At 37.6% G+C, this 20,553-nt stretch overlaps 1 protein-coding gene across 4 annotated transcripts in view; it reads right to left on the bottom strand.

Annotated features, from left to right (window-relative positions):
* LOC124154156 (CB1 cannabinoid receptor-interacting protein 1-like) overlaps positions 1-6,564 on the bottom strand; it is a 189,601-nt gene extending 183,037 nt beyond the window's left edge. For all 4 annotated transcript variants that reach the window (XM_046527695.1, XM_046527694.1, XM_046527693.1 and 1 more), the window contains exon 1: positions 5,689-6,564. In XM_046527695.1, coding sequence (XP_046383651.1) covers positions 5,689-6,002 — 314 coding nt within the window. In that variant the 5' untranslated portion in view covers positions 6,003-6,564. The remainder of the gene's footprint in view (positions 1-5,688) is intronic.
* Positions 6,565-20,553: the final 13,989 nt, after the last annotated feature.

Below are 20,553 nucleotides of genomic sequence, written 5' to 3' on the forward strand. Positions count from 1 at the left end.
TCGCGTTTCCGTTTTTTATTAGTTGTGTGTCCTGATTGTCCCGTCAGGTAAAATTGTGGCAAACCAAATAAATGGAATTAATTTAGGCGTAAATTTGAGGGACTTCATCTAATAAATACAGTAAAATAATTCCAGTTTGTAATTTATTAATTAGAAATTGGAATTATTTTCTAATCCGTGAGCTAACGGTCCAGAAGGTGATACTTCAATCTTTTTACCCTGTACTGAAGAGTTTTGGCGTTGCATAGGTATTGAGCAACGTTGGTCTTGACGTGATCAATGCGATGAGTTCTCCGTAATAGGGATAAGGAATACTACAATATTTATTCCATACACACCGGGAAATTTTACCCGTATCGCAAGGCATCATGCAATTTTACTTATGTAATGACAGTTAGATCATTGAGGCTTCAAATGTTTAGGGTACTAAATAATGCCCTGAGTTCATCTACATCTCTATACTACCCCACGAGCCTCTTGAATGGGCATGTGGCGGAAGGTGTAAGTTCTTAGTTCGCCAGTATTTTATTTATATGAATATAAAATTTAGGAGAAAAAAATTAGATGCTCGTTGTTTGTGGCTAGACTATGAGTTTAGTTTGATCTAAAATTTGTTTTAGTCACTTATACCTCGGGGGAGAAACGAATTCTTACACCTAATTCGTTCGGAAAGTTCTCATTTCTATCGCTTCTATCAATACTGACTTTGGCAAAATCTGAAATGCCGTGGAATGTATTTCGAAGAAATTATCAAGCCAATAGCACTTGTTTAGATCTGAAGAAACCGGTTTTCTGCCCTAAATCCCAGCCTCCGCTCACACCGTGATAAAAATCACGATCGAGGGGAAGCTTTGCCGCCACCTTTCTTCCGATGGATTTATTCGGGCCATATGGCCTTCCCAAATCATTCCTAGTTTATACGCCACGCCTCAAAAGATTCTTGAAATTGTTTCCCGATGTTTCTGACATATTTACGTCGTCTTCCTCGAGCAAAAAATAAATTGAAATTGGTTCTTATCTCTCTCTTAAGGTTCCACGCGTGGGTGCCGATTGGAGAGGCCGATCGAAGGACTTCGTGTTTCCAAATACTGTCCGCTAACACTTTGCCCGCTCCGCTATCGCCAGAGAAAGAGAGAATGGCTACGCCTCGGGCGAAAATCAACCCTGCTCCGCTCTAACTTGTGGCCTGGATAAAATCACTGACCGTAGAATACCACCTTGTCAAGGTGAGAAACCTGAAATTTTATATATCAAACCTGCCGCTGGTTGGGATGGCGAGGGAATGAGGAAATCAACTGAGTACTCTTCCAACATTTTTGTACAGATGTTTTCCGAATGGGCATTTTCTCCAATTTATTTTTCTATCGATTTTGATTAAGTTTAAAAATAAATAAACCCGTCTTTTTCGATCCTTTCACTCCTTCCCGAGCGATTCACCGCGAAATAATCGACGGTCTTGTTTTCCTTTCCCAACTTTTGCGTTTTTTACATTTGAAAATGGTTTAAGGACGACTGGATGAGGAAGATTTTTTTGGTAAACTATGTTTCTCTTTCATCGACCGAATTCTTGAAACGAATTACGTAATGTTTTGAATTTTTTTTTTATAACATCAACAGAAGCCGAAGAAAATAAGTAATGTTTTGAATTGGGGTAAAGGTCGGAAGAGAAGGAAATAAGTGGTGCAATAGTGATTAGTTATGGTGTTAATGAAGATTAAGCGGTTTTAGTTAAAGTTTTAGAAGTGAGGCGAAAGATATGCGTGATAAACCCAAGGTCGTATGCTTTCTGTCCTCCCCTTAGGGCCTGGTTGGAATTCTTGTCTTATCAAAGCACCAACAAAACTACTGGCGTTCCAGGTTTGACATTAATTATTATTGCGTAGTGTGAAAGTAAATCAGGGTTAAGTACTCCATCCTATGTAACTTGTGAGAATCAATTACGAATTCCAATCGCAGTGTTTGAAGCAATAATTTTGACTATATAACAGGAATTCTATAATTTCATTCAGCGACTCTTCCGAAAAATTCCTCCTAAAATGACTTAGGCCTATTTTGGTGATATGGCAGATACCAATGCAATGCCCCATTTGGTAAGAGTATATGAAATACGCATTACATTTTTTAAAAATAAAATAAGTCGAAAATTTGAGTTGAACACAGGGAAAAGGGTGTTTTTTTTATATATGTCTATGTGTTTGAACCAGAGTTTTCCTTATTCAAGATTAAATCAAACTTTAGTTTTGAATTCTAACGTGTTCCAATTCGTTTCCACAGTTAAATGTGTACTATAGACTTACGTTCTCGTGAAATCTGTGCCACATGGAAAATGACAGCACTGTGTAATAAGCAAAATAAATGTTGTTAAACATTAATGAGAGTCAATTATATGTTGATTTTATGTTAAAAGTCATTATTTAAAAGAAGTTCTTTCTGCTTTGGTGTCGAGTAATGACACAGTAATTGCGTTAAAAACGGCTAATTACCCGAACATCTTTTAAACCAATGCCTCTTTGAACTGAATCCTTTCTGGTATTACAATTTTCAGAGAGAAGTGTTAAAGCTACTATGAGCGCTCAAGGCATGAGAAGTTGCCCTAGTTGGCTTCTATTTAACCATTTTCTCAACATTTATTTGGCATTTAAAGCAAAGTGAAGCTGACGTAAAAACCTGTAAAGTCTATAATTTACGAACGAACAAACGAATACTAGCCTTAACTTCAGTACCTATGAACTGCTCGTGAACGGGAACTATGATAAGAAAAAGAAAACGGCATTTTACCTTTTATTTTTTTATAACCATCATGGAGGACAAAATTCAATCTTTAACTAATTATCGGTGCAACCTTGGTTGAAGCCTTGACATTCCCGTTCTATGTGCGATATATAACCAGTAATTCCACCGAATTGTCATCGTTAGAAACGATTTATCAGGGGATAAAACCATGCCAAAAATTTTGAAGCCCGAATTAGATTGCTCTTCAAGAAAAATTATTAGTTCTCCATAAAATACCACCCTTAATGTAAAAAATTTTTAACTCGCACTCGTGGATATAATAATCATTTCTTTGTGCAGGGGATCGGGTTGGGGTGGTGGCTTCCAACTTCGTTGTTCCGGATTCTAATCCCGGCTGGCTGTTTTATATCACAGGCTGCCTGTCCCTGCTTGAGAGTGGAGAGAACTTCAATTACAGCACTTCGTCCGTCGGATGAGATGCAAAGTCGCGATTCCATTAGCGCCTTTCGTCAAGATCAGGCCGAGGCCCACGCAGGATTTCTATCTACTCTTCCCTTCCAACCCTTCGATAATGGCGCAAATGACCTCAACTATCGGTTGCCTGCTTTAAATACCATACTATTGTGAATTTAATATTGAAAATATTAATTTTTGGCATACTAGTACCTTACTAAATAAATCTTGAACAGGAGAAAAGTAAAGTGGATGCCTTGCAAAAGCACGTGCATGTTGGAGGGAAAATCATATTTGTAATGCGAAAGTGTTTCGAGGTGTTTACAGCGAGGAGCCAAAACTTCTGCAGAGAGCAGAAATCGCTCACCGTATCGCGAAAAAGGGTCCGATCTAAGGGTTGCATTACCTTTGCAAATGTGATGGGCCCAAGCAGTGGATTCTTGATAAGGACGGCCTTGTGCATCGACCGAAAAACTGCCGAAGTTCTAAAATCGGTCACTTGGCCCGGAAGTTTTGCCGTCTCGGGCTTCTCGCGTTAGATTTCGAGCATGCGATCGAATATTTTAAGATAATTCCTTATCCCGATATCCGCTAGTCCGTGGCAAAGGTCCGAGTATAAGAAAATATAGCAATAATAAGAAAATATGAGAAAAAATCTATGATAAAATATTTCAATGCAAGTAAACTCCTCTCGAATCGCAATAATTTCGTTATTGCTAAACTCTACGTAAGGGAATAGGAGTGAAGTGCAACTCTTTTGCTCATGCCATGTCTTCTTATTTTATGAAAGTATTTTCATGTGCAGAAAAACCGAGGGTTTTGGAATAGGACTGAGCAGAATAGATGTCTTTTATTTCGCGTGATAATTTCTTTAAGAATGAAAGTGGATCATGTAATTAAGGTTAAAATCAGCTGGCATGAGGTAATATGATGTAAGCTCCACAGATATTTTCATTTACTCTGTCTGTTACGGAGTGGTAATGACAGTAATAATTTTTCTTAAATTTTCCGCAAATTCGCAAAACCTATCCATCGTGGTAGTGAAAACTTTTCTGAGATGTCTCTGGGTCAGTGTCAAGGTTTTCTCGTTAGGAATCTCTCCAGGAACTCTTTAGAATTTGACGAGCACCGTTTGGGACACGTTGTAAAAATATTTTATATATCGTAAATGATACCTCAGGATGCCAGAAAATCTGTTAGTGTAAATAGGAAGCAATATTTGAATAGAAACTCCTTCATATACATAATAATGGTGACTTACCAAAAAGGAGATATTGTCGTATGGAAGGGAGGGTGCCCATTTATTAATACCTGCCGTGGTTTTCTTAATTTTCGCAAGTGTTTTCACGCGTCAAAAACTTTCCGAGGGTTTAAGGGTGGGCGTGAAGCTTCTGGTTTGAAATTTGGTTTGTATGAAGCGTAGCGAAAAGTTATCTGATAAAAAAGAAAATAAATATCTGGAAAATATAACTGATAACTTCAGGTTTGACTCTGTGAAACCTCTCCATATTGGAAATAAACTCTACTCCACCACCTGAATCTAAATCCACCTGAATATGTAACCACGTTACGAAACCCTGTTTAAATACACAATTGAACCTTACAAAATTTTACTCTTTTATTTCCAATGCAGAAAATGTTGATCGCCTGGAATGCCATTATAAAGTTTAAATAATTCTTCGAAATATAGCTTATTAAGTTATTTTACTACCTATTTTCTGCGAAATTTAGTATTAATCCTGCAGATACTGACACTGCTGTGTACCTAATATTTAATGAGTACTTGGATGAGTTTATTAGCTATTGTGTGGAAAATATATTTTTCATATTTTTATTACATTTATTATCCATTAAGTATCGTAAAAGTCAATTCCAGATTAATGAGAAACTGTTAAATTTTTAAGCGAAAGTTTTGGCTTTTTGAAAGAGTGTAATATATCCCTACTACATTTCGATTCCCTCCGAAAACAGCGCAATGAGGATTTTACATGGAGTTTTTTAACAACTCTTAACAATAGATGTTCATATATATCCATGTCTTGGTTAGGATAAACCTAGCTAGGCGAGGCTCGAACCCGCGACCTTCGGTATGGTAGGCGAGGACTTACCTCCGCCGCGTCCGACGCCTGCGTAGACTACTGTCCCTTATTAAGGGAGTTAATAGTAGTAGACGTATTGTGCGAAAAATGCATAGAGAAAAAATCATTCACCTTGACCGGGATTCGAACCCGGATGTCCTGAATTCCGGTGGAGTGCTTTAGCCAGTTTAGTTACCAATGCGTCATTTCTCTCTGTGGAAATTTACCAACTGTACGGGACGCACAATTTGTGAATTGCGGGTGACTTCGTAAAGTTATCACCGTGACTAGTCCCGGTGTACTTAAATTAGTCGACGCGGGGAGAATTAGTGTGAGGGGATGGTTCAGTGGTGTCTCCGACGCGCCCGTCACAACTCGCCGCTGTGGCGGCGCGCACTCCCGCGGCAAAGCACCGGTCGCTCACCTGAGAATCCTCGGCGGCTTGAACGAGACGTCGACGCGATAAATGCTGTCCGTGGCCAGCTTCACCGTCTTGGACTGCTTGAACCTCCCCCGTCCGTCCATTTTGCAGTATACTGGACTCCCACTCGGCTCGCGTCGTATTGACAACGTCACTTTGAAAGTCGAGCTTTTGGGTAATGTGCCACTCCCACCACCACAAACTTCGCCGTCGGTGAGCACGACGCTGCCGGCCGCCGCGCTGATGCTCCCCCGTGGCGCGCTGCCGATGCGCCCCGCCTCGATGGACACGGTGGATCGCCGTCGCGTCGGATCCATCGCAGTCCCCCGGGGCCCACTGCCTTCCCCGCACCCAATGCCTTGCTCTCACACGCCCGGCGAAGCCACACTGACCGAGGTGGAGATGCCTACGCCCGTCCAAATAACACGACGGATAACAATTGAACTATATCAACTTGAACGAAGATTTGCGACAGAGAAAAAAATAGACTGCAAGGCGCGTCTTCGAGAAGAAAACTCCAAAGGTGGGGAAGTTCCTCCTCCAATTCTTCGGACCCGAGTAGAAGGAATGAGAGAAACAAACAATAGACTACTGCAAAGCGCGCTTCGGAAGAATACTCCTAAAAGTGTGAAGCACAAGTTGAGAAAAAGAGCGGCTCGTGGTTTTTTTTCTTTTAGTTTTTTTTTTAAAGTCCTCTTCCTCACCGTCCACCAACACCGTCTATTCTGTACAACTAAACCTTTTTGTGTGTTTTTTGTTATGTGATCGTTTCGTTGTATTTTTCGTTGAGTGACTGTCTTCCGCGTGGCCCTCTGTTCGTCGTCCTTCGTGTTCCCAGAGCGGGAGCACGAAGCAATGCCCTCTCCCGAGGGAAGGAGGGGAACTGAGTGCACAACTTTGCCGCGCGCCCGCCGAGCGCTCAGGAGGCGCCACCTCCGCCCACCTACCCCTCTTCCCCACCCCCTTTCACTCCCTCCCCTCTTCCTTCCCTTTCTCCTAGGGATCAGTGCAAAGTAGAATTACTGTCGGAGGAAATAATATATGCTCTCCAGTTTTTTATGGCGAAAACAAAAAATAAACCATGGGCTCTCACAGAAAACATAGCTCTATCACAGTTTTAATTTTTCTATTTTGCGTTAGTAAATACTGAATTTAATATTTGATGCGTAATGAGTTTAATATTTGATTAAGTAATTGTAATAATTTTCTGCGAGTTCAATGTAAAAAGTGCTTTTAAGTATATACTCCATGAAAAATCGAGTTATTGGTAACTTTCATGTCCTAATACGGTATTATATCTACCCAAGGTATTATATCTGCTTTGACCGCGAGTTATTTATTGAGTGCTAGTTCAAGCTACGTATCTTAATAATCATACTTTCTGTGTTTATTCATACATTATTTCGTATATCCATAGAAAGTTTTCTGTCACGCTCCGCTTCCTCTATAAAAATATTATTTTACGCCAAAATTATTACTTTGAAAAACTTAGGATACACCATGGATTGAACATAGATGCCCATACTAATCTAATGCTCGATAGAACTATAGCCAACGGCCTAGGTGTCCAATTGAAATTTTATGGGATTTTTTCAATGAACGGTATCAGAAAAAGTCCAAAATGTTTTTGTTAAATCGAAATTTGAAGCTTCTTAACGTAGAACGACTGGCCGTTGTATGTTAAATAAACTCTGGGCATTGCAAAGTGTCTTAATTGCAATGACCACTTTACTGCGTTCATTAGTTTGGTATCAAATTTAAAATTATCTTTCCTGATGTCTGGAGATCTGCTTCAATGAGATGCCTTCCATACCTTTTAGGCCCCTAGCAAAGAACTGAACGCCTCAGCCCTCTGAAAAATAAAAAAAAACCTTTATCTGTCCCTTTGGTAGAGTAGGGATGGCAACCATGGGGGAAGTCGATGGTGAATTAGACAATTTTTCAGCCGAAAAAGGAAAAGGAAAGGGAATGAGAGAATAGTGCATTCAATCATGCATTATCTCGCATATGCTAAACATTATTCCGTCATGCACTGCTTCTTGTTTAAAATATTATTTGGGCCAAATTTATTACTGTTGAAACTTTTTTATACACGGTGTCTTGAGTATACAACTGTGCACATAATAATTTAATGCTTGGTAATAATATATCCTACGGCCCTATGCATAGGTGTCTTATCAAAATTTATGGGGATAGTTTTAATCGATACTTCCCTGAAAAAAACCAATTTTTATGGTCTTAATCACTTTGAGCTCTAATTTGAAATTATCTGTCATGATGTATGTTAATTTTTTGCCATAGATCCCCCTGAAGATCTGTTGTACATAGAGGACTTGCTTGTCTCCTAGGCTCTTTGGAAAGATATAAACGCCTACGCCTACCGAAAAACGAAGACCTTTAACCGCCCCTCGGGATGAGTGGGGAAGGTAACCATGGAAGGAAGTTGACAATGAATTAAACTTTTATATTTCAGCCGAGGAAGAAAAAGGTAAGTGAAGGGAAGAAGAGTAATGAAAGGGGTAAGTGAAGGGAGAAGGGAAGGGAGTGTGTAGAGGAGAGGAAAATGGAGGAATAAGACAGAATATTCCTTGCACTCGTGCGAGGGTTGCCCCGAAGAAGAACTCGTTTACCCTTTCTTGGGGTAGAGGCGTCTGCCGCCAGTGTATATGGAATGGCACTGGCAGTGTTAGTTAGCACGCGCTCCCACTCAAACCCTGGCCCTCGCACTTCCAAGTTCGTTGGGCCTGAGGTTTTTCTTTCGTAACATCTCAACACTTCTATCACTCTTTTTCCTCTTAAAAATGCTCACGAGTTCTTCCACTAGTGGAAAAGTTTGGTGCTCAGATTATATGCCTAACCCAGAATACTTAGCTAGCCTTCTCAGACGTCTAATCTACGCGCAGCGACCGTGACCGCCGCTGTGAAGTCAAGGTTTTCTTTTCGAAAAAGATCTGCCTTAAAATCTAAGTAAAACAGTGATAATACCAAATGTTACTTTTACATCAAGATAGAGATTTACAGATTCAGTCTCAGCCTCTGAGAAGTTCCTAATATCAATAGCAAAGGCATGGTATATTCCTTTTATACAATGTAACAACATAATTAGTAGTTCAATAATGGGTGAAATATATCTTTGGTTTCTAATGTACTTAAGTAACATATATTTCCTTACCATTTAATAAGAAGGTTATAAAATAGTTTTATAATGTTCATATAGGAATCAAGAGGGCATATTTTCATCAATAAGGACGTTCTATACGCTGAATTCTGTCCATCATGTTGTCAGTGGCAAGCCATTTTGTACTTTCCGCATTTTGTTATTCGGTCTACCTATGTCTCAGCATTAATCCTACCTTTTTCGAGAAAATTTTATCTTGGGCATTTTATATCGTCATATCTAGTTCAGCCAAATTAAATACTTTGGGCACGTTCAAAAGTTTTACCCTCCCCCGTATGCTGTGGATCGTCAAATTCGCTAAAATTGGTATTACAAGTTGAGTATCGAACAGCAATGCATGCAAGAAATAAAATATGCATGAGTATAATATCGATTCGATAGCTTAAATAGCAACTGTAGCTTACTGGAAACGTATGATTTGAGTTTCCATGAGATTAATGTTGGAAATTCTCGCTTTTTCTGATTGCGCACTCCATATGTTTGGGAAAAAACCTTTAATGTTGGTTTTTTTTTTAATTTCCATGTATTATTCTTCTTCTTTGATTCGCTAGTTATCACCTATCCATGTATTATTTTGTTGGCTTCTCATAAACTCTGTGGCAAAATATTTAGGGGAATTCATTATATGCTCATGGAATTAATGTTTCATTATCCTACGCAGTTATTTCATCCCTTTTTTCTCCCGCTCCGTTTAAAATTATCTAAAAGTACATATTTAAATAATGGATTTTCACGTTATCCAATCCGCAGATAATCGGTTTTGTATTGCCTTTGCTAAATGAAATGGATTGGGTGCACGATTTTAATTTATTGTAATTATGATAATGATTACGTCAAATATGATTAGCTTTGACGGGGTTTGATTTCAATCCATATCTGGCTATTCGTTTGTAATTGACTTCAGTCTCACTGTCAATAAACCAGCATATGCCTTCTCTGCGTTCCCGAGGATATTAAAACATTAGTTAAAAGTGGAGGGTCTTTTTAAATTTATTTTTGCAATATGAGTGCCATAGCATCCATAATTTTGACTTATCTTTTTAGATACCTACCTCATTGTCCAGCCATGATCAGTTAATCCACGGCACCAACTTTCAAAGAAGCAGTGAGGATGCAAATACTTTGCTGTATTCCTCACCATCTTTTATTATACCAGATACCTAGTCTGTCGACGAAGAATCGATGCATCAAAGTTTATGGTTCTTGACAGCAGTTGTAACACAGTATAGATTGAGTTTTGGGAGAATTTTCTCATCGCCGCGAACTAATTGTAAATTACTCTGTGACAAAAGGAAAAAAGGCAATGTAGGTAATTGCGCGTCATGAAGAATTGATCCCCATATAAGTGGTATGAAAGATACATTTTGACATGACAGACCCTAGGGAAATCGTGTATTATCTCAGGCATCCCAGTCAGGATAAAAAAAAATCTTATCAATATTTATCAGTCAGTAAGTGAAGTGGAAGTCCCCTCGGTTGGCATTCGCGACATGTCAAACCGGCGCTCAAAAATTCAGTCACGTACCTCGCCGAGCATCTCGTACGCCGCTTCATGCCATGTGCACGGGACTGGGATCGATGCGTGGAAATCAATAGGGGGGAAGTGCAGGAGTTGAAAATGCTGTTTGAAGAAGTTTTTTTACTCCTGATTAATCCGCAATTCACTGACACAAGCAGCGAACAAAAATTGCAGAGCCATCATCGATCGCGCATTCTAAGCAATTAACATTACCTCTGCTCTTACCCGATGGTGATTAAGTAGCACAAATCCTCAACTAGTTTGGTAGTCTTGAAAACTAAAAAAATACTATCAAATCGAAGTAACCATAAATCAACCGCTTTGAATAATGATTTGCAATTTACAGAGATCATTACAGGTCGGTTAGATCAGAAAAATATTCGGCAAATATGATCTCTCGACGTTATCGATTTATGGACTGAATCAGGCAACTTGCTATTATGTGATGCAAAATTGGCACCGAGTATAATTCCCCGATGCGTTTGCAATACATGGAATCTTTTACGAGATATTGCTAAAATGTCAAAATAGAATTTTTCACTACCATCTTCAAATTTTTACGGCATTCATCCGGAAATAGGGAAGCAAAAATATATAGCATATTAGCTTTATAAAATAATTTTGGTAAGCTCTCTGTTATCAAGAATCCATTTTGCTTACATAAATTTTAAAGCTTTGATTCTCCTTCCATTTTGCCTATTATTATTGCGGTAATGCAAAGGCACATAAATGGTGGGGGTATTGCATCTTTCAGAAGGGAAGGCATTATATTAAACGTCGAGCTTAACGGTAAGCACGGCATCGAGACTGCACACATATTAAACCGTATTCTGGTCCTCTTGAATCTATTCATTCAAAAAAAACTTTTTTGATTAATGATATCATTGTATTAATTTTTTTAAACCATTGTCAGTTGTTACTGTATCTTTGCAGATAACATTTTAGTGCTGTTTTTAAATTAGATAATTTAAAAAAAAAGGTAATGACCTTTACAACATGTGTTTAAATGTGGGCCCACGTTGATGTTAAACTCTTGTTAATAATACCAAATCTTGTGAATAGCTTGCTATTGATATTTATCCATAATTAAATTTCGTACTGTGAAAACTATTCTCGATTCTTTCTTCGAAATGATTACTTCATATGAAAAGGATCGATATATATGGATACATCCCGGCCATTCTGCAACCACAGATGCTTAAAATTTGCCCTTAATTTTTATTAAAGCAAATTTCCAAAACAAATTTCTGTTTTTAAGTGCCATGAATAGTCGGTGACCTTGTTTCATTTTTAGATTTTACCAATCATACCGGAGATTGTACCTGCACAAAATATTGCTTAGGCAGTAGGTAATAGAATTTATATCGACGAATGTTAGTTCTGGTGCGTCTCCCATCGGATATAATTCGGTAAGTTTAGATTACAGGAACTGAAATTTAGATGGATGGTTCTGCCACCATTATTAAGAAACCAATTACCAGTACAGGTAGGAAGATGAATACTTCATAACCGAGGCATATGCAACCTTTCAAACGTCTGCTCCTCAGACCTTCTAACAGTTACGATAGATATAATCTAATATGTTTATCACAAATAAGAAAATGTTGTTCATAAATATAATGACCACAAATGTTGCCATTATTCATAAATCTAATGTAGTTGCTACGTAGTAGGTATTAAATAAATGGAAATGAGGCTTTTCCTGTTGGAGTTTGACGCTGAAGAAATTGTTTTTATCATGAGATATTAAATACCTTTCGTAGAAAGTCTGCCAAACGACTTTTTAACAAAGCTAGAACGACAGAACGCAATATTTTTGGAGTTTTGAAAACTCATTTTATTAAATATGTTTTTGAAACACGTGTTGTGAATTTTTACCTCTCTCTTTGATGCTAATGTTACTTTTATGAAATATTTTCAATGCTCACTCTCCAGACAATAATTTTGGTTTAAACATCGAAAGATAAAAGAAGCTATTTTGACCAAATGGATTTTATATTTAATATTGACTATTTTTCCCTCAAAATGGTTTATTTTCCGAATGTAATGATGAATGAATGAAATGTACGTATAGAAAAAAATAATGTTTAAAATTAGATGGAGTTATGAAGGATTCAATTTTTTTATTTGCTTATCTTAAACTTTAAAATTCTGTGTCAAGAGTAAGCTATGAGTAAATGAAAAAATAATTTCGTATCGTGCGTAATTAAAATGCAATGAAATTAAAATGATCTCAAAATACGAAACAAAGGAAAGTAAATAAAATTATGAAAAATATATTGATAACCAACAAATTTGTAAATAAGGTAGCTTGATAAGATCGATTTCTGGGCCTTTCTAATTAAAATAGGTATTTCTAGATTGCACAATGTTGATCTCATATCTCTGAAGTGGAATTATACAAAATCACAATGAAGGCCATTTCTAGATTACGCAATGTTGTCCTCATATCTATGAAGTGGAATAATTCAAAATCACGCTGGTGGCCATTCTGTCAAATGTACGGCAAGAGTTTTGTTGGGACATTCCCCTAATGTAAATGTAGACTTGAATGGCATTGGATTTCTACAACGGATACATTGGCTCGGTAACTGACGTAATGGGTCGTTGGATTTGTCAGAGGTGCTCCTTCTACTCTCCCTCGTGACTCCATCGTCTGGAAGAGGCAGACACTAAAGGCGGAATGACCGTCAGAGAACGTTTAACTGAAGCACCACTGACAAGGATGTAGCAAAAAAGGTTGGCACTGGAAAGTTTTACAAACAGATTCACGTGAGTAAAATGAGGAATCAAGTCAGACTAATTTCGGTGCGAAAATCACTTTGAACCGTTGAACTGCTACGAAATGCAATTTTGTCAATATAACTAACCAAAATAAACTAGTAATAGTATAAAGTATAGAATTGGCGGCTTATTTGGAGTGAAGTTATTAGGTCTAGTTGAAAAGTTATAAGTTTCATTTATAATTATAATAAGCGTTCATTCTGGTTGACAAACAAATTCTTTCAGGCTTTTATGGAATAATCATTCATCGTTCATTATATGCATATGTAAATAATTATTACAAATTCCACTCCAATAATAACTTTAGCATCGGAGCTACTTCCATTATAAATAAATAATTCTTTTTCGAGGATCACATTCCTCTTAATCTCTTTTTCATTAACTCTGAAATGAAAAGGAAGAAGGATGTTGTCTGCCCTTACTGGACTAAATCTGCGACCGACATATTCATGAAAGGATTTTAAAGAGATTTTGGAGAACTTGCTTGCCTAGAATTGATTGTTAGTTGTGCGATAGAAAATATTTTAATTTTAATTTCTTTAGTAGAGAATATGCAGAGGATAACATAAAGTACGATAATATGGTGATGTTCTGGGACCGATTACGACCGTCAATGTCACCTTAAAAAAAAGTAGCAGTACATTAGTCTAACAATACACAATTTTACCAATATTTGGCTATCATTTTCGATGATAAGGGTTACTTTATGATGATAGCAAATTATTCCCATCTGACTTTTAATTCTGTGGATTTATTTTAGTTATATTCGATCAAGTGATCGAAAACATAGCTACTCTACAATTGGAGGTGAGCTAGTCATCGAAGGAAGCTGGGTTGTTTGGAAGTAAATCATCAGGATGTTGTAAAAGCACGCTCAGAATTATATTTCAGAATTCGAAATATAATTAGTAGCTTATAATTTGCAATTGAAGATGGAATGGAACACAATTTAAGGTTTCTTATTCCGTGGTAAAGCTTAATTAGCACAATTTGTCGTACACCTTACTAAAAAAAAAAAAAAAAAAAAGTAGATGTCTTGCTTCTCAAAAACACGGGTTAATATAATTAGAACTTATGAAGAACCGAGGGGTTGGAGCAATTACGAATTCATATCTTTAAATGAAGAAAGATAAAACCTTGGATTTGACTAATGATGGAGACCAGAAATGGTTACTATGGAAACAAAAATGATTGCTCTGAAATTATTTGATCAGAGAAGAAACCTGGACTTAAGCCATGGGTTAAACTACTATTTTAGCGATAAAATTATTGGCGTATATCATTAATTAATGAATTTGAGGGCACGCTGATTATCCTTGAAAGGTAATCAATAGTTTTAGATGTTTTATTTTACAGATACTGGTACCCAAGGTACAAGAGGTGAAAGGTTAACGACTGTGGTGGTTAACGTAATTCTGATAACAATCAATTTTCGAACCCATAGATGTAACATCTGATTAGATAATTTATTTATAGAAAAAATGAAATATCCATGACAAATTCTCTGTTATAATATTATAATCATAGTTTCTTTGTCATCCTTAGCCAACTTTGGTGCAAGTAGAATGTGGGTGGACGAATTTTCTTTCATGATAGAAGCCTGAGAAAAATCTGAAGTCTTATCAAAACCGTAAAAAGACAATCGGCCATATATCGCGAAGGTCGCTTCACGATTTCTATGTCCTTGTAAAGGAAAGTGTTGTAGAAAAATCTTAATATCATCAGACCATAGAATAAGGCTTCTTACTAGGCCTAACATAAAGTCAAGCATCACGTACGATTTTGCGAAATAGGTACCCATTATGTTCAGCCAATTTAGAGGAATTTAGCGTGATTTTCAAGACCAATTGGTAATATGCTATTTTACCATCCAATGAAATCCGCTTAGAGAGAATAGCCCGGTCAAAATAGACATTGACCCTTGCATAAATTGCCAACAAGCTGAAAATTTCCAGGAGCGTTAGAGATACCACTCTATTGAAATCCTGAAAAGTCCCCATCGATCCCGTGTGTGCAAAAAAATTTATTCAAGGTCAAAGGTCACAAAAATGGGTTTTTTGGATTTTTCGGCCAAACGGTTGGTTTTACGATAAAAATTGCCCAGTTCAAAATTGTAGAGCAGTTAATTTTCTACATTGTCAGCATATTTATTTCTCTAAGATTTATCATTTCTGAGATAGAGCCATTCGAGCAATACGCGTGTTACGTGTCCAATAATGTTCAGAGAGCGCAATAATATAGTTATGCATATTACTGAGAATACAATTACGGGTAATTTCGAAAGAGAGAAATTAGAGAAAAAGTAAGGTGACAATTTTGCAGAAAATTAACTGCTCTACAATTTTAAACTGGGCAATTTTTATCGTAAAACTAGCCGTTTTGCCGAAAAATCCAAAAAAAACATTTTTGTGACCTTTGACCTTGAGTAAAAATTTTTGCACACACGGGATCGATGGGGACTTTTCAGGATTTCATTAGAGTGGTATTCCTAACGTTCCTGGAAATTTACAGCTTGTTGGCAATTTATGCAAGGGTACCCCTATTTTTTTGGGCTAATTTGACCGGGCTAGAAGGAGGTGGTTTGGGAAGAGGAAAAGGGAGTAGTTTACGAAATTGTAAGGTACTTGGAAATTGCGATAAATTTTCGATATAGGAGGAGAAGTATGAATATTTATCGGAATTATGCGAGGTTTTTTAATCATTTTAAAAATAAATATCTCCTATTTAGGGATTCCAAGTAAAAGAGGTATAATAAAATGAAGAGGTTAGCTGATACAATAATGAAGTGCGTCGAAGCCATCTCAGGCTTGTTCACCAATGGTGATTATCTAGTGGAATACGTAATGGCTCTCCCATAAGGGGAGGAAAAAGCTTCGTGAATGATTAGTGTGAGTGCTGAAGATCAAAATCGTGGTCTGCCTTCACACCCCATCCCACCCCTACATCCGCAGAAAGTCTAACGACCCGCGGGGCATAGAAACGGATTGGTCCACATTTTGAGGACAAACGACCGAGCAAAATCCACATCGCTGTCTCGTGGAGAAGCTTAGAAGCAACTCTTGCTTCGAAATTGAGGGGGAAACTACACAAGGCCATAAGACGTGGAGTATAGAAGGGGTTTGCGGACAAAGGCTATCCCCTATCCGTTCTGTAGAAGTGCGTGCGAGTAGATACCACCATATTTGCATTAACGTTGATTGGATCTATAGGGAGTGTGGTAGCCTGGTGGTTAAAGCTCTTGGCTTCTGATAGTGAGATCCCGGTTTTAAATCTCGGGTGGAGTTGTCGGACACCCTCAAGCAATAATCCTCGAAGTATGAGGTGGCCCAGGATAAGGAACTAGTCCCCTTACCAGGGCTTGCAAATAAAACGAAACGAAAATGTTTAATTTCGACCCGGAGGGAAACGAAAATACGAGGCCTAGGTTTAGTTTCGTTCTCGCACGAAATTAAAATCACCAAGGAGTTAATTTTCGATCCGGGACGAACCTTTAATCCCAGGAACGAAACTAAATTATTCGAAACTCCGCTCCTCATAGTTAATTTTCGATCCCAGAAGTTGAGTGGAGGGGGAAAAGAGGGAATAGTTTCGACCCATTACGTTTGACATATGTGTAGAGAGGTTAAAACATCGAGCATAAAAATCGAATGGCCAGTTTTTGTTCACCGTTCTCCTGTTAGTGGTAAAAATGTGAGTGCCCCATGCATGTAATGGCGGTAGGCCGAACCTCTACTTCGTTCAACCATAATTCGTACTCGGTGTGTGGGTCGAACATAGACTGTTTGAGATGAAGCATGTGGTCCCTCCGGTGCGAAATATTATCTGTGTTTTGTTTCGTCCCAGAGTTTTATAGCCATGGTTAGGGCCCGCAACCATCCCGAGATCATTATTATTTTTAGGCATACAAGATTTATAGGAATATCAGTCCAAGGAGCATGACATTTCTTAAAATATGAACAATACTAATGACAATTTTCCCCGTGACTGATGTGAAAACTGATGGAAAGTTCTTCTTCTTTTGAACTTTTTTTTTTACGACTATTGTATTCTTAGAGGTAGTTTTGATGCTAATCTACTGTAGTCGGACGCAACGGAATTTCAACTGCAAAGCGATACTTTATAGCATAATTTTTACCTTATATTTACGGTTGTGAATTCATTGGGTATGTTAATTCATTAATTAACTTAAGATATATGGTTATGAAACATAGTAGAATGTAGATGAGTTCGTTTGGACCTCAATATCGTTTTTTCTGTTTATTTATATTAAGTATCTCATTTTCTATAATACTACTATGAAGACTGATGACAGAAGAATTAGGAAAATAAGAAGCTAGGGAAAGTGTAGAAGTATGATTTTTGTACTTTTTGCGCAAAACTTGAATACTATTTCCTCTTAACCTCGACTGGATGTAACTTCTTGGCGGCACTTTCAAGAGGGAATAAGAATCGAATAGATAAAGTGGTTTGCGAACACATTTTCCCCACTTCATATGTTTATTAAACTATTAAAGCCAATCTCTTTGAATATTTCCTTGTGATTATAGTTGGAGTGAATGAATAAGAGTAGGTCATCCCAAAATGGTTGCGCCTTGAGATTATTTTTAAAATGTTTTTACATACCACCGAAAACAGCTCGTGTTGGCCTTTACATCGGTACTTTTCAACAGTTTTTAACAAATACACGTTCACGAACAATCATGCCATGGATAGTGGAAACTACCCAGGTGGGACTCTAACCTGCGACCTCTTCTTTGGCAGACGAGGACTTTACCCCGCCGCCACCGAGGCCGGCGAAATCAGCCTTGCACTCTGCTTTTTTAGGGACCAACTCTTCTCTCCCTAATTCTTCTCTTTTCCAAACGAGGTTCAAATGAACGCAATGGCGCCGTGAAAGAAGCCTCTCCTTCTCCCACGACTATATTCCCTTGAATGGTCCATGCATTGCGAACTCATCGACGAGGCTAGGCGGAAGGAAAATTTCTTTCGAACGATCTTAAAAGTAACCTACTTTTATTATTCCGAGAAGTTTCCTTCGCCAGACCTGTGTCTAAGCTCACGTACTTGCTTCTACGGAAGATCTGAGAACGCGGAGGCGCTGAATAAAACGGGCTACACAACGGGACTAGAGCTACTTGAAAGTTCGCGCAATCCGCAATTAAGGCTGGATTTAATATACCATGTGCTGATAAAGTCCGAAATATTCCGCAGGCGAGGAGAAACTACCGCCTTCCATTAGTGAAATGGATTCCCGTCAAATCGAAATAACGAACATATAGGGTTACTGATACTGCGGATAATGATTCACCTGGGGGAAGAACTTGATCATGGCGAATTCTATTACCTCCGGTGTCATTAGCCATTACGTATTTCACTTGGTCATGCGTCATTAATTGTTAAGCATGTTCTCAGGTAAGGATATCCCTTTCTGCTCTGTTCGGTCAAAGTAATCGTGCTTAACTTGCACGCAGGGCATGATCACGTAACGAGACCATAACCTGAGGCATTTACAAAGAGGGATCTTCACTTTACATCTTACTTTTTATCCGTTAGTATTTTATCAAAGACAACATAAAATCAAAGAAAATCTTTAGTTTTTTCTTATTTTTGAACCCCTTCTTCCTTTAAGGAAATGCAAAAGGTTTGATTAAAATTAAATTTCAGGACATATTGCGAGTCATCTATGCCAGAAATTGTGGCTTAAAAATCAGGAGAAAGAAAACAGCGCACTCCATTAAAATTTCAAATATTTTATACTTTGATATAAGCTTTTTAAATTTATTTATTCATTTCTCCTAATATATTTATCTGGGCAAAAGTCAGCCGAAAACGTTTTGAAAAAGCAGCCGTTGCATTAAATTTTTTTTGTGGTTATTTTACTTAGCAACCTTACCCAAAGACACATGTAAATTTTTTCTTATGAAACAGGCATGTCATTTTGTGATAAAAGTTACCAGAATCCAATTGGTTTGTTGAAATTCGACTTATTTCTATGAATAGAAACAAATCTTTTTTGTGATAAGGTTATCGGTTTTGAAAAGGACTGCATAAACGAACCAAATTAATACTTCCTTTTGATTTCAATAACCCTAAAGTCCACTCAAACCAAGTGATGTCATCCACAAGTTATAAATATACTTTAAATGCATAGTTTATAAGAAGGTGTAGGCTTAGCTCTTATCGGATTATAGAGACAATAATTGTCATATTAGGGCTTAATAAGTAAAGGAAATAAGTGGCTTACAGGGATGAGAGGGTAACAGATTTTTATTAATTTTAAGATGATCTAGGATCGTATTCACTCTATTGCTTATGGCTGGCAAGGGCTTTGCCAAGAGTTACCATGATTATTCCATTCCAAGATTTTTAGCACAGCATGAATATTAGTTATTTTTAGTATCACCCAATACTTGGAATTGCATGAACGCCAATATCCATGGGTATCGTTGAGTTTCTAAAAAGTTTTAACTTATTGTTCATACCCTTTAATTCTCAAATTTGATTCACAATTGATTGCTTTATCATCGTAGTTTAATTTAGCCATAGCATCATTCAACTCATTCTAATGGTGGTGATAGTTTTTAAGCATATAAAAGTTGTGTACTGTTAGAGAGAAACAGAAACTTGGAGGAAAACATCTTGTATGCTTTCTGTCTCCAAATATTTAACCGAAGGATAGATATCACACTGCTTTGCGGGTCTCTCTGTGGTTGATAACACGCCGGCCAGATACGATCGCGGAGTTAATGGCGAAGCGGCATGGTGTCGCGAAAGGTTGGGGAGAGATAAGGCGTGGGGAAGGAGGCAAATGGGATACGAATGAAGAGAAGGTTGGCGGTGGAGTGGATGCTTAAGAGAGTAGAGTGTGTGGCTCTGGTAGCGGAAGTGAAGGTTGCGGGAGACGGAGGAAAATATATAAAACTTCATAACTTTCCACCGTTAATCTATGTCTCAAAACTTACCTTAATTCCAAGTGTGTGTTTATGTGTGTGTTGTTAAAAAAACTATAAATTTAAATGTGATACATTTTCAAGCAAAAAATCAAAGTAGGGTTCGAGCTGCTACAGTCAACTTCAGTGCTATTTTAATTAATTAACGTGGCTCTACTTCTTTGAAAGCATTGGGTAGTTCATAAAATAGTAATCGATGTGCATGCGTGTTATTTATACCTACACTTCGTAATTTGATGCCCATTTTGTCTTCCTAACGGCGTTTATATACGAGTTAAATCTGTTTTCTTTTTTAACCTGGCCTTACTCAGGTAATATGGAGTATAGGTTTTTTGTGTAAATTTAGAGAAACATAAAGAAAAATTCTAATTTATTCTCAGTGACATATTAGATGCGTGAGAGAGTTTTATTAATTTTAAGATGATCGAGGATCGTAT

The sequence above is a fragment of the Ischnura elegans genome, chromosome 2 (assembly GCF_921293095.1).
Source record: "Ischnura elegans chromosome 2, ioIscEleg1.1, whole genome shotgun sequence".
NCBI lineage: Eukaryota > Metazoa > Arthropoda > Insecta > Odonata > Coenagrionidae > Ischnura > Ischnura elegans.